The sequence below is a fragment of the Python bivittatus genome, unplaced genomic scaffold (genome assembly GCF_059951505.1).
Source record: "Python bivittatus isolate LINGU-HERP-01145 unplaced genomic scaffold, Pbiv_v1 ctg000700_np1212, whole genome shotgun sequence".
NCBI classification, from domain to species: domain Eukaryota; kingdom Metazoa; phylum Chordata; class Lepidosauria; order Squamata; family Pythonidae; genus Python; species Python bivittatus.
In genome coordinates, this window is record NW_028277098.1 from 2,080,310 (window position 1) to 2,096,020 (window position 15,711).

At 37.4% G+C, this 15,711-nt stretch overlaps 1 protein-coding gene across 2 annotated transcripts in view; it reads left to right on the forward strand.

The window, feature by feature from the left end:
• The window catches only part of PBX1 (PBX homeobox 1), a 233,328-nt gene extending 218,448 nt beyond the window's left edge, over window positions 1-14,880 (forward strand). For both annotated transcript variants that reach the window (XM_007424304.4, XM_025164149.2), the window contains one exon: window positions 7,218-14,880. In XM_007424304.4, the coding sequence (XP_007424366.2) occupies window positions 7,218-7,310 (93 nt within the window). In that variant the 3' untranslated portion in view covers window positions 7,311-14,880. The remainder of the gene's footprint in view (window positions 1-7,217) is intronic.
• Window positions 14,881-15,711: the final 831 nt, after the last annotated feature.

The following is a 15,711-nucleotide window of genomic DNA, read 5'->3' on the forward strand; positions in this document are numbered from 1 at the left end:
CTCCATCTGAATTGTAGTTTGTTAAGCTAAGGGCACTATAAATATAAATATCACTGTAAATAGAGGACTGTGTGTGCAGGTCTGGAAAACTGCTGTCCCTTTGTCCCACACTTTGACAAGCATCACATCCAGAAATAAACCAGAAACAAGCCAGACCTTTGGAGTCCTCGGGGTTCTGTGAGCTTGGTTGTTTTCTTGAAAATGTTTCATTACTCGGCTAGGTAACATCTTCGGTGCACCTAACGAAACGTTTGCAAGAAAACCACCAAGCTCAGAGAACCCCGAGGACTCCACAGGTCAACCCTGAGCTGCGCATATTCTCTTCTGTTGAAGCCAGATCTTTCCCATTGACTGAAACAACCATGTAGTCTTTAAAGATTGGGTTGATGAGTGCTGAACTGCTTGGTAAGTGAATTGGAGAGCCTAGAGTGTATTTGTTGATTAGATTTATATCCCACTTTTATTTTGTACAACCTCATGTGTACATAATGAACCCTCCTCTTTTCCCCACAACAACAACTCTGTGAGGTGGGTTAGGTCAAGAAAGAGTGGCTGGCCCGAAGACACCCAGCCAGCTTCCATAACCAGTGGAGCCCTGCCTTTCATAAAATGATCCTATACAACCTCTCTGGCCACTCCAACTTGATTCTTCTTGGCAACATCCAGCAGCTATGTGACACACAGGATAGGAGCAATAACACATCAGTAAAGGGTTTTTAAATTTAAAAAAAAAATTTTTTTTAAATCTTTCAAGAACTGGGATAAGTAACCTGAAGTACTAAAAATGGCAACCCAAAAAAAAAAAAACAGTCTTGGGAAATTTTAAGACAATGTGGGAGAGTGGCAGAGGCGCCAGACTAGGACCTGGGAGATTCAGTTTGAGATCCACTCCCAGCCATTAAACTCACTGAATGACCTTGGGACCAGTTGCTCTGTCTCTCGACTCAGCCTACCTCACAAGATTTTTGTTGTAGGGATAGAGCCCCACATAGGCCACCTTAAGCTCCTGGAGAAAAAGTATAAATTTGATAAGTAAATAAGCAAAATGCCATATTTAAAAAGTAGCAGAGATATTAGAACCATTTTAAGGTTATGATATCTACACATTAATGTGCAGAGCATGAAAAATAAGTTCTACAAAGGACAGCCAGATTGTTATCTCTTGATGGGAATAATCAAAATTATTCCAGTTGTGGCTGAGAATATAAAAGATGCTTTTGTGAAGGAAACACATTTTTACAACACATGTAATTGCAAGGAAAAGTTAAGATTAATGGTAGTATTTCAATTGATCTGATATCTGTGGGGCATATGGAATTTCTGCAAATTTCTCTTATGTCTTTATGACAACTTTCAAAAAGATGAAAAAAACAAAAGTCCTCAATTTTGACTGATAATGAGAAGTCAGTTTAAAAAATGGAAATATCAGAATGTTTGAGGAAATGTTATCATTCAATACTAGAAACTGAAATTCATGATCTTCTGGAAAGCTAAATATGAAAATAGCCAAGCAGGTATCTTAGATTAAAAAGCTGAATTTAATAAATCCTGAGAAATTCCTAATGGGATTCCATGGCTAGATATACTAATAGGAAAAGAAGTTCAAGATAAATTAGAGTTCCTATAGAAGTGCTGCTAGAAGTATCATCACAAACAATTCCAGTGAAAAAGACAAATAACATCTAAACAAGCAGATGTGGTTGTGGAAAAGATTAATAATAAGCTGAAAATAAAGTACTTGTAAAAGAAATTAAAGGAAGGACAACTCACCAAGGCCCATCACAGATGTGTACAGAGAAATAACTCTGGAAGACTGTTAATAATGAGGCTGGAAAGGAGATGCATTGGGTCTTTTCCTGATACTTTTGAAGCAAAAGACTCCAGTAGGCATGCTGTTAAATGAGTATGTGAAACATTCCCAGGGGACAGAGAGAAGGTATACTGCTCAATAGTTTTGTCTCCTCTTCTCCCCAAAGTGGGCCTGTTTAAAGCCTTGCGGAAATAGCAGACAAATTGCACCCAGAGTACCTTGCTGATGAAATTTCAGAATCCTTATCTTTCATCGTTAAGAAATCTTAAAAAGGAATAACATGCCCAGGAATGAAAATAGCCACATGTGCTTCAGAATGGAAGATCTTGGGACATTTGGGCCAGAGAGTCAGATCTGAATACCAGAGAAGATATTAATAAAGTCTGTAAAGTAGTAAGCATCTTCTTAATAATACAATATCAGTAGACTCCAACCTGGATGTGTTATGTATAGCTCTTATCCAGATTAATCTTGATTCTGCTTTTCAGTTGGATAATGGACATTCGAGTGGGAGTGAAATATTTTGAATACAGCAAAGTATTTGACTATATAAGAATTAAGTATTTGACTTAAACATCTGTGTGATATTTTGGGCTGCATTCTCATTAAACGTGGATCAGATGATAATACACAGCTTCATTATTGTCTAGAAAACTGTTCTGAGAAGGTTCCTTGTCAAAGCAGAGGGAGATTTCAAGTGGGATACCAAAGAGCTTTCTCTCCTGGGCCTTGCAGTTTTCTGCATTTTCACAAATGATGTTGATTAAGATGTGGAAGGATTTTTTACAGATTTACAGATGACACAAAATGTATAAAAACATGGTTTCTGATAACTTCATATAGTTTTCTTGGCAACAGGGCAGAAGTATTTTGCCATTGCTTTCTTTCAAGATTTTTTTTTGGAGGGGGGAGCTGACTTCCCCCTTTTTATACATCTGCTAATTTACAATAGTTATTTCTTTTCTTTTCCTTTTTTTTTGTCCCTACTTTTTGGTATTTTAATTCTTGTTAAATTTGCTTAGTTTATCTATTTTTTCCTTTTATTATATATATTAGGTAACAATACAATGGAGACTTTAATGCTAAGTAATCAGTTTAAGATTGAAACCTTTATCATACAACAAATACTTTGATGCAATTCGCAGTGGTATTTTTTTCAATGCTATACTCAACTTTGGATGAAAAAGTCAAATAATGTTATGCTTATAATATAGACATCCTAAATTGTAACTAATATTCATAGAATACCTTTTTTTTCCTCTTCTCTATTTTCAACACTCTAAGTTATCTTAATAATAGAATGTCAATAATCTTAAATTAATATTGTATAAACATCACTGTATTGAAACAATGTAATGTATCAAGATTTATAACAATTTTTTTTAAAAAACTTTTTTTTTTCAACTTTCCAGTCAAGCCAACAACTCTGATGGTCTCTCATTCAAGTATTAGCCAGACTTGATCCTGCTTAGCTCCCAAGTCCATGCAAGGCAAGCCAGCTGCTACCAGCTGCTGAAACCCTTGTAGGATAGTTAACACCTCTGAAGACCAGAATGAAATTCAAATGTTTTGATAGATTGGAAGACTATGTTGAAACTAACGATGTGCAATTTAACAAATGCAAATGCAACATTCTCTATTTAGACAAAATAAAAATAAAACACAAATGCAGAATGAGATATTTGGCTTACCAACACTATGCGCATGAACACAGGATTATAAGTAGATCACAAAAAAAATCAATGAAATTCTCAGCAGTCTCTATAAAACCACAGTTCCCTTTTTTATTTAATTAAACAGAACAGAAAAAGTAAAATAGAAAAAGTGGAAAAAAGGAGACTACACATAGGATATACCAAAAGTCAGGCCTCATAAGCCAATCACAGTATGTTTTACTAGGTTTTTTTTTCAGAGAAAATGTTATTGTACTTAGAAATGTTCAAAGGTCATCTGTCAAATAAGTAAGCAAGTGTTTAGAAGAAAATGGCAATCAGTTCAAACGTTAATGTAATTTATATAATAAATTGTTTATGTGGCCTGACTTTCGGTACACCCGGTATATATACAATACATGTATATTCAGTTAGATACAACAGTTTCAGTAAAGGATTACCATATTTCATTATAATTGTCCATACATAATCTACATGTCTAAGCAACTCATACATAAGCTATAAGTAGCATCAACTCTTCACTCCGCTAACAATTGGGGCCATAAATTCACCTTTCTAACATTGAAGAATAAATCTCTTAGCAACAAGAAGGGCACAGAGAATCCATTTCCATTGTCCAACCATCAATTTCCCTGTACTAGGTGTGTAATTAAAAAAAATATATAGACCTCCAAAAAAATTAAACCCTGTTTCAAAGTAAAACTAATACATATAATGACTTTTTCTAATATAACAGTTTTAGGGTACCACAAAAACATGTTTTAATGAAGTGTTATTCTCATTGTATTTCTATCAATACAAATCAAATCAAATCTTTATTACAGTCAAAGACCAGCATAAGGAGGGTGGGATACAATCAATTAGAAAGCATAGAAAATACATCAGAGTCTAATAATAACTATTATTATTATTATTATTATTATTATTATTATTATTATTATTAAAAGCTAAAAGATATAAAACAGGAAGTATATATCTAAAAAATCTAAAAGAAGGGTAGGAGCATTAGATGGGTGTGGGAGATCATAAAGATTAGTATGTGGCAGACTATATGAAATTACAGAGCACTCTAATATGGTGAACTAGATGCTCACTAAGTCTAGTTTATGGCACAGGTCATCATCTGATGAATTTTAATCGCTGCTGCACAGAACCTGGCAACATTATATGTTGTAGCAGGGTTGGTATCTCAAAGCAGCAGGGAGGTGTAGAATTGTCCTGTGCGCTCTGGGCATTTATGCGGAAATGGTGAGAGGAGGCTAGTACGAATGTCTCTGTAATACAGGCACTGGAGAAAGTACATGCTCTGTTGTTTCTGTGTATCCAGAGTCACAGGGGCATTGTCTCTCTGGGTAAGGGATCTTCCTTCAAGGGCTGCTGAGGGGAGAACATGGCATTGTGCCAGAGTAAAAGACCTCCAGTGGTTTGGTACTTCAAGTTTAGCTATCAACACAATGATTTAGTCGTTCCTTTTGTATACAAATGCAGTGGGGTCCAGTAAGTCCAAAATCTTACTTTTTGTTGAATAAGCTGTAGTCTAAAATTGGAACTTTTGATTAAGACATTAAGACAGTTTTCCATTATTTAGAAAAAAATGAGACCTCCAGTTCCTTATTCTGTTCACTCTTTAAATTTTGCATATCAAATTGATATATTGCTAACAAGTATTAATTGTGATTAATTGTGGGTTTTTTTGTCTCATAAGATTTAATGATCACATCTAATAATTTAGGTGTTTGTGCAGCTGAAAATGTCGTTAGTCCAAATCGAGACATCAATAGAAGTTAGCATTGTAAATATTGCCAGTGGGTGACAACAAACACATCCTTTAATGGAGGATATGATAAAAAGTCATCATTATTATCCAATAATTAATCTAAAATAAAAATGCCAACATTCTTCCAAATCTTCCACATAGCTAAAACCTGTCAACTATAAAGTCTGATTAACCCATAGTATCAGTTTAGCATGATAAAAAGGATCAAAATGCAATTTTCTGGAAATAGTATGCTGTAATTTTCAAATCACTGTAATAGTGATAGTAGCTGTGGCTCATTTATTATATTTTGAACCCCAAACACTCCATTTTACTAAAGGTGCTGTGTGAATATACCAAAAAGGCTCAGAAAGGAAAATTTACACTATGTGAAGCTATCCAAAGTTTGGTACTAGTCAAAAGGTATGCATAATGGTGTAATTCAAGAATCAGGACACCAATGCCCTCCTTTTAACAGACAGCTACATCTTTTTCAAAGATAATTTGGAATTGAAGTATCCCATAGAAATCTACAGAACAGTGTATTGAATTTTTGAAAATGTTTACTAAATTTGTATATGAGAATTCACACAAAATATAAAGTATCTTGTGATTTACGTTAATTTTGAATATTTTTACCTTAACCCAAAGGGTAAGGCCCATCTATCAATATCCAAAGAAGCATTTTTGTATAATGTGTTCATATTTAACATTTCCAAGTAAGTGCAAGTAATAATTAAATGGTGTTCCCTCAGTAGACAGACCTGAAGTTCTGTATACAATTGGGTACCATAATTTAAAAAGGTAGGCAAACATTTTGGAGGTGGATATTTGGAAAACAAGTTATATGAATGAAAGAGAGTGAAGGAACTGGGTATGTTTAGCCTAGAGAAAGACGTTGTGAGCAGTGGCATGATGATATCAAAATGACTACATGGCATTTCATGATGTCATCATGCAAAAAGATACAACTTAGTACAAGTTATTCCCGGTACTTGATGAGAGTACATAAGTCATGACATTGGACGTGTATTATTATTTGCCCTCCTTCAGACAGCTATGATTCTGAGTGGGACATGACAACACTGTTGTAATGCCTTTAGGCTCACAAATAGAATAAGACAGTCCTAGATGTAACGTATGTAATAAGTTGCAAAAGAGGGGAAACTGCTTGATGATAAGGACATTTCCATGTCTAGTGGAGGTCACCAAGCATTAGAGGATGCTACAGTTCTGAATTTGTTGGAACTAGTAAGTGACATAATCACTTTTGGATTCTGAAGAATCTGTGAATTTAGATCACAGCTCTACCAGAATCTTTCATGGTATCCTGCAGTATGAAGTAGTGAGGATTATAGCTGAAGCTGAGAGTGCCAGCTCTCATCTTATCTTAATGTTATATTAATCGTATGAATAGGGCATTCCTGTGAGTTTTTTGCAAAAGAACAAAACACCTCAGTAACTGTGAACCCGAGTTATATAAACTTTGAATTAGGCAGCTGCACTGAGAGTAATATTAATGCATCAATAATAAACTTGTATAGGTTTCATTGTAACCCCATAACAGTGATCCTAACATGCCTCATGCTATCATCTGCCATTTGTACTGCACACTACTACCCCTTTAAGTATACATGAGGGTGATTGAGAGTCAATGTTTCTTAATGTCTTATATTGCTCGCTAGTTCCATTTCTGAGACATGAAAAAGCAACCTATAATACCAAAGGCTGATGCTGTAGTAACATTAGTTGTTCTCAGTTGGATCAATGTAAGTGACTGTCACCTTTTAAATATCTGTCACCTAAGACGAATGTGGCTGACCAGCTCTGGCATTAGAGTCCTGAGCAACAGCTACAAGTAAGGGGAGTGGAAGAGGAGATCCTTCCTGCCGCTGCTGCCGCCGCTGCTGCTATGAAACCTTGCAGGGTGGAGCACCTCATCCTGATGGCAACTGACAGATTTCTTTCTCTTTCTTAGGCTAATGGAGGTTGGCAAGATGCTACGACTCCTTCGTCAGTGACTTCCCCCACAGAAGGCCCTGGCAGCGTTCACTCTGATACCTCCAACTGATCTCCCAGCAATCCAGTATCCCCGGCTGCTCCCACCCTGTACCAGGCAGAGGTGGGGGCAGAGAGGGGAGAGTTTTTTTCTCCTGTTGATGCCAGCAGGCTGGATTCAGAGCTGACTGGCCCACCCAACAGGAGTCTCCTTCTCTTCTCTCTTTGGGGATGCTTTTTCAGCCAATCTGGACACTTCTTTATACTCTCTTCCCTTTCTTTTCTGGGTAGAAGCCACCTTTCCTTTCACCATCACCACTGCCCATCCTCTCACAGCAGAATGATCAGAAGAAGAGAAAACAAAAACATCTTCTGAAAGCATTTGTACTGTTTATGTTATTGCTGCTGTTGTTGTTGTTGTTTTTATCCCAGTGTCGATCTTTAACTCCCTCCAGCCTACCAGGTATCTGACCGCCTCCTCCCATTTCTCTCGTGTTCTCACTACCTCTTTCCAGGAGCCATCTAAGCTCTTCCCTTGGCTTTTGGGCACCATCCCTCCTTCATAGGAGAACAGTTGTCTGTTCCTCCAAGATCCTGGGTCTTTGGTGAGTTGCCTTCCGGGACAATCCCTGTTACAGGCTGGATAAATGCAATCCTGGTGCTGCAAGGTATGTCTGTAACATGCCACATGGTTACAAGAAGATAGGAAATTGTTAGCAGAGCTACTCTACCATCCCTTCATGTCTTGTATCCACCCTAGACATGAACCTGACCACTTCTCATTTCTGTTGTTCCACACTCCCCATGGAACTGTAATTAGGGATGTGCATTCTTCTTCATGAAGGAAGTGCACAGTTAGTTGCTTAGTATAACATGGTAAACTGCAGTAAATCTGGGTAGTAAATGATCTTGCATAATTTATTTGGGTTCTACAAATCATGTTTTACTGATGGAGAAAAGCGTTTCACATTTTTGTTTGAAATGTAAACCATATAAGGGCAGAGCAATAAAGACCTGTGCATGGCACTGTGGTCTTCAGTCTTATACCCTTTGATTTCTGAGCTTTATCCAAGCATCGTCCACCTGGATGCACAATCATAAAGCTTAGATATTCAGAAAGGGGGGGGGGTATTACCTGCACAGTGAAGCTGCAGAAATTGCAAAATATCCAGAGCTTTCATTACACTCCTAATTTACCAATATCTGTTACACAGAGAAAGAAATTACTGGGAAATTACTTCCAAGCTGCTAGAATGTACAACTTGCCTTTACTAGGGCATTAGTAAACATTTGGACTTTGTGGCTTTGCATATTATAATTTGCATATAGATCCTTGCTAAAATAGTGGTGTTGCCTTGATCTTGAAAAAAAAAAGACTGACACTTCACTTTTAAGAAAGCATGTTTTCCTGGTGGAAAAATAATTAAATAAAAATGATGGGGTGGGGTGAGATGGGGAGAGGAGAAGATAACTGGCTATTGGAAATGCATATTCAAAAATATATATTTGCATGGTGACTTTAAATTATTGCCTGTGCTCAAACTCAGCTCTCCAGAATAAGATGAAATGGGTTGCCTCCTAGTCTTCAACATGAGGACAGATCACATTTCAGCAAGGCACATTCAAGGGAACTTCCCAGTGGATTGACTGTGTCCTCAATGAAGTATCTTGCCCCAGCCCAAAGACAGAAAGACATTAAATAACCCAAGCTGTGCTGTGGTGTGGCTTCTTTATTAGTGGCAACACATAGACAAATCAGTCCCCCAAGTTCAAGAACAATGTCCACTGGTGCAGTATCTAGCAGTGTACTTATACCGTACTCTAAGCTCCCTCGGCTCTAATCATCATTATTCCATATTTTCAGTAGAAAAGGGGTTTTCTATTTGGGATCATTATGAGTTCAGTTTGGCAAATAGCCCACATTGATTAACACAGATTACAAATAGCTTTGTAACCATTACCAAACAACGTTGGCAGTTCTGTCTGGATGAGTGTTGGGACCCTGCTGCTTCTTATGAGAAGTCATGAGAAATCTATAGCTTGCTTGGTCCATCTGTTCTCAATAACCTGCATATACCCAGGATTAAAACCAAGTAAATTGGAGGCACTATAGAAAAGCAGCAGGTTTAATGGACCAACTAACATTTCATAATGTTATTGTGATGGTTTCATAATGATTTGAGCAAAGCACTCGCTTTTCAAAGCACCTTGTCCACCTTCCAAAAGACTGAAGTGAACCTGCCACAATATTTCACATTGTTTCTGGGGCTTCCTTAGCAAATGCAATAGCCAGAAGAGGCTCTTCCGGCTAGTAAGCATGCTAGATAAGGCCCCAGAAGGGACACGAAGCACCTTTGCAGCATGAAGCAACTCAAGGCAAACTGCAGCCACCTCACACAGGCCTAGTGTCACTTTTAAACTGTACAGAATACCTCATTAGGATGAATTAAAGAAAGAAAAGGCAAAAACAAGAAGCAAATACTAACTAAGAGATTAAAGCCACAGTGTCTATATGGTGGTATTAAGATGGGAATGTGGAAAGAGATTGCAGAATTAGATAGAGATGGCTTTCGGTAAGAGGTGTCTTGTATCTAGGAGCTGGGACAAAGAAACACATGCAAAATACAACTGACCACATCAAAGGTGTATACTTAACTTTAGTGCATGAGGGGAAATATAGCCATAATAGGTAGCATTGCCTAGTGTTTGGATGGAATATACCTTTGCCAAATAAAGTTAGGAGAGATCTGGGCTGCACAAATCCAGACAACCACTAGATGACAGCAAAGAAGCAAAGTTGTTGGTGTCTCTACCGCCATCTAGTGGCCGCATGGATTCATGCAGCCAAGATGTGCTTTCCCTGGTAAAGGCCACTCTGCATGGACTTGAAACTTCCTTCAGTTGGATTCACGTGGGTGAGATTCCATGAATATTTCTTGAAATATTTGTTTAATGTAATTAAATGTAATCAGGTTAGTTGCAATTAATTACATTAATTGTGTGATCTTTATCTAACACATCTATTGGCAACTTTCACAGAGACCACTATATTGCTGTGATAAATGAAAAAAAGACATAGTCTCCTGGAAAGCAGATTTTATTCAACTTCCATTTATAGGTAGATAGTGTTGTGCAGTATTATTTATTAACTTCATTTCAAACTATTATCTGGACTGTGCAATTTGCACGGCAGACTACAGTTGTTTGGGAGGGAAGAAAGAGATGGAACTGCATTTATCTGCCTGTAACAATATATCTTTCTATTATGGTCCGCCACGGTATGGTACTGAACTCCTTAATGGTACATACACTGGTAGTAGTTCTTTGCATATCCAGATTTACTATTTTTATTATAATTATGTAATACTGATATTTTTGCTTAACTGTGAGCTGCCTTCTCATGCATTTGGTTCTTTATTTTCTGCCCAGAAAAACCCAACTTCGATACCAAAAACAAAAAAATTAAAAAACTGCAGAAACTTAAAAAAAAAGAATCCTAAAAAAGTAAAAAAAAAAATTAAAACATTCAATTCTTTCAGCTTTATTAACATTTTCCATTGTTTCCTGCGATTTGTGTCTCGTTCTTTGTAGTATTGATGATAATGAACATTTGATAATGAATGTTCTTGTATATTCAGATAAAGGAAAAACAAACCAAAAAAACAGTCTGAATTTAATAGTGTTTATAAAAATAAAAAGTTACCCTCCTAGCACGCATCAAAGGACAGACCATCCCCATCCTGTCCTGTGGCAAAAAGAGCTTCATACCTGTATAGTTTTTAACACCAAGCTACCTACATTCGCCCTTCTTTTGTTTCCATTTTTAACGCATTTGTGAATTAGTTCAAGAATGGTAGACAAGTGTAGAGTTGTGCACATTCATTTCCTGTTACACAATGTTTTAAAAGAAGTGACAGTAATTCATTTTGTAAAACTTTTAACAATGGTTGGAATAGTGAGCATAATAGGTACACTTAATACTTTGTTTACTAACTTTGAAAGCCAGAAGTGACATTTTCATTATGTTCTGCATACTTTAAAAGGAGCTTTTATTTTAAGGCCCAATCCACTGGGAGGTTTTCCAGTGTAAGCCTCCCCTGAAACAAATGGAAGCTACAGAAGGGCTTTTTCTGTGCAGCTCGTTTTTTTCAACAAGGCTTGTGCAGGATACTAGACTCATCTCTTTTATTTTTATCTTTTTCTTTTTTCTTTTGGTCGGACTATGGCCTTGAAAATATATTTCCCAATTTCCTTACTACTTAAGTCTTTTTATTGCCTTTAAAGTGATGTGAAAAGCTTCTTTAGAGCAAATAGAAAAAAAGATAAATTATTTTCCCTTGAATGTGCTTAATTTATATAAAATTAACACTCTTATTCATTAATCTGATGCCTTCAGAATGTGTTGGGACTACAGCTCCTAGAATTCGCAGCCAGAATAGCCAGTATTTGCTGCAGCATACCTGGTAGGGAGACAGCTGCCTCTTGCGGAAGGCTGAAAAGTGATGAGCAAGGTACTTGAAACGCTGAACTTCCTGAAATCTACCTAGCCTCAGTTCTCACCTGGCTTGCTTGACAGTGATGGTGAGCTGAACCTTCTGAGGACTCCCACGCAGGGATGTCTGGTCGCTTGGCTTCCCTGAACTGTTTTGAAAAGCTAGACAGGCCACATCAACTTTCTCCCTGGAACGAGGTCATAGCACACTGCTACTACAGAGCCATCAGGTTATTAGCAGGCTGGCCCACAGTTAAAGTTTGGCCCAAGTTCCTCTAGCTGCCCCCTTCTAGTAGTAGCGTGTAGGGTTACTGTTGTAAGGCAGCTGTTTGCTACTTGCAAAGGTGGCAGATGAAAGGGACAGGTACTCAGTGATCGTTGCCTGGCCAATGCAATGATCGTATTCTTTCAGAAGTGAAAGTGCAAATTCTTTTTGCCATATCCCATCTTCTAGGCCGCCATCAGATAATTTGAACTGGCACTCTGCTGTAGTACTGGTAATCTCCCTCTCCCCTCCGGGTCTTGGTTTCCATGCAAAAGCCAGCCCCAGGACCTCTCTCAGGGCATTAACCAAAGCTGCTGATCTGCCAGCTGCTGCCCAGTCCCGCTGCCTGAATTTAGACAAGGAGAGCCAAGAGTGGTAGGCAAGCATGTTGGAAATCACTAGGCAAAGGGAGTCCCCTTGTGCCATCAATCATCACTTCCAGGCTATACCACCTGCCCACCGAGGGAATGCTCATAAAATGCAGCCATATGTTTAAAATACTATCTAGCCAGATCTCACTTTATTGGTACTATATTTTTAAGATTAAACAGCAGATGAAATGTACTATTTCATCCTGTCTTCTTAAATACTTATCTAAATGACTTTGTGGGAGATGCTCGTCAATCTTAATTCAAGGACAACCTTGGTCCAGAATTTAGCCAGTTTTGCTACAATCCACGAGTACAACTCTTGGTACTTTCTCTCAATTCTCTCAATTACCAGCACCTTTGTTAAAGAATCATCAATGAAGAAATTAACACTGTGGGGAACAAAGCAATAACGAAGATCAATTAGTGAGATTTTTGTGCCCCGCTGCTCAAAAAGCACTTTGCCATCACAACTCTAACTTGGTGATTTTGGAGAGCTCAGACAATTGTGTAAATACTACTAGAGTGCCCCATAATCAGGGCCAAGGACTAGGGTTTCCTGTTGTAACTATTTCCATCGTTAGCACCAAGGACAATTCCCGTCTCCCAGTTGAGAAGGAGACCAAAACAATTAACATTATTTCTCTTCACTGCCATAATGAGTTAAATCTGATTAGCTACCTCGTGATATGACATCATCACATGTAATGTGATTCCTGATTTGCTGAGCCAAAGATGCATTGGCCTTTTGGGGCCTCATTTTCAGGCTGTGAAAGTAGAAGAGGAGGGTTCTTGGAAGGTTTCAGAGTTTAGAAGGCTTGCTGGGGAAAATATGCATGTTGCTTTTTCAAACAAACAAAAACTGCTCTATCTATAATACTTTATTAAATGATGTTACAACATGTACCTATTTCTAGTAAGGCATCATAGGGCAAAATTATATCCTGTATACAATGCTGAAAACATTTTTTTACTGGTTTTGGTGGTTTGTTTTGGATTTTAGGGTATTTTTTCATCTATGCGGGAAAAACAGTTTCTAACTGCCCCCACTTCCCTGAAAATTTGGAGATTTTCTTTCCATCTTTTATTTTCAAAGAAAATGGGGAGGGTGGACAAGTTGAGTCTATAGTGCATCCAGTTGCTTCCTAGTAAGTGTTTAAGATAACAGCCTTGATGTTAACACACTGAAAAAGCATTCTGTCTAATTTCAGATTTGCCCCATCAGGATCACACAGTAAAGGAGTAGCAAACCCAACCCACAAACCTCCAAAACTAGCAACAGATATGCGAAAATCCAGAGTATGATGTTACAGGAATCTCTTTGCTCTCTTCCAAAAGTGAGGCAAACTTTTAAGCTCTGGCTTAAACACCCAATGTTTATTGGCTTGAAAAATAATCTGATTTGAGTTGGAATTAGTTAGCCCCTTGCCCCATACAATGTGTATACATACATACATTGAGTCACATTATTATGGAAATACTTCAATTTTGTAATTGAAAGCAAGCATGCTTAGACATGTCTGCACTCTGTTGTATAGACAGACACTAACAAACCTCTTCTAACTACAAGGAGAAATCTCTGGAGTGATATAGTCCAGCTGCAGTGATTCAGATTTACAGACCTGGACTCATGTCTAAAAGACAAATTGTATGCTCTTTGGAAGTATGGTACCCTGAATTCCAATTATCTGTAGATTTAAGGTAATCCCAGTCCACCTTGGTGATTTTTTTTTTTTTTTACTATATCTTACCAGAGAAATCTCAAACTGGTAAGAGTATACTGCCGTGCAATTCACACTGCATGGAGAAAGCAGTGTCTAATCCAAATTCTCATTTGTTCAAAATGTTATCTTTTTGACTGATGGCCATTACTTCTCAGAAAGAATCAGGGAGTCAAAGCGATAGTGCTTTCAAAAGTGATATAACAGGAATCAGTCACAACTTTTCCCTGCAGCGAGGAAGAATCCAAGGCTCAGGCTGGTAGGCAGATGGAGGAATTTATAGGACTGGACTCATTTAGGGAACAAAATTTGATATATGATCCAACATTTCAAAAACTCAATCTGTAAAACAATGGATGGCAGCGCTGTTCTTTCTTTATTTGCAAGGTATGGTGAGATTTTCACATCACTCTTTGCATTGGCCCCTTATTTTTCCTATGCAACCTTGTTTGCATAAAGCTTTTAACATATTATTACCATTGTTATTATCAAAATGTATCACAAAATGCATTGTTTGTTCTTAATCAGGATCCCTTTTGTTTCTTGCAAAAGCATCCTGCTGTATTCTCAATTGCTTTGTCTTTTCTTATGTTTCCAATAATTTCCCAATATAAACCTTAAGAAATCTTCGCTTTGCTTTGACTTACATCAAGTTTTCTGCTCCCTTAAAGACAAGGCCTGTGTCTTTTGGATCCCCACTGAAACTTTCTGTTCTATAATAATACTAACAAGATGTAGGTTTTACAGTCTCCTGATTTGTATTGCTACTGCATATTCCAAATAAATAGTTTCTTTTGTTGCAAAAACTGGTGTACTTCTTGTACGGAAAAAACTTGTCTTCATCCTAAATCTTTAATCAGTTTGATAACTGGAGAAAAGATAGGAGACAGAGATGCCCTATAATCTTCCATGATACCCAAGTGAATGGCACACGGCCCCCACCTTTGGTATAGTTACCAGAAAAATGATAGTTGTTTCCAGTTACAAGGAAGCTGGTTTAGTATGAGTTGTAATTAATAGGAGAGAAATATTTAAGCCACTAAAATACATTATTAGCATAACTCTCCAATTATCCACAAACAACTTTGCAGCGCAGAGTCCTTTAGCATTTTAAAGCATACCACAATGATTTTCAGTGCGAAGGGGAGCATCCAGAACTCATTTAGCAATAAACAGAATTCAAAAGTGGTAAGATGCTTTGAACCCTCAGGACATGGTAAACTAAGCTTCTACTAAAGCCTCTTTTATCTAAATACATACTCTTTCTTGTCTCATGAGGCAGTATCTGTATTTTTTCCCCTAAAGAGCAGATTCTGAACAAGCTTCACTGAAATAAATAATAAATAAATAATAAATAAAGGCTGCATTTGACTTAAGACTCTGCTCTTTTTCAGATCCTTTATCATCACTGAGTGGCTGGCATAATAAACAGGAAGGAATTCAGTAGCAGAATTTACACAGTGTAGTATACTTTTGACCCCCAGTTCTTCAAACCTGGGTCTTTTCATGGAGTATTCAGCGTTGTTCCGTTACAGTCATAGACAGCTAAGATAAATAATAAATGCAAAAAGAAAAATATGAGTTACAGTAATTCATATAGTAGTTTTTTCTGATAACACGATAACTGA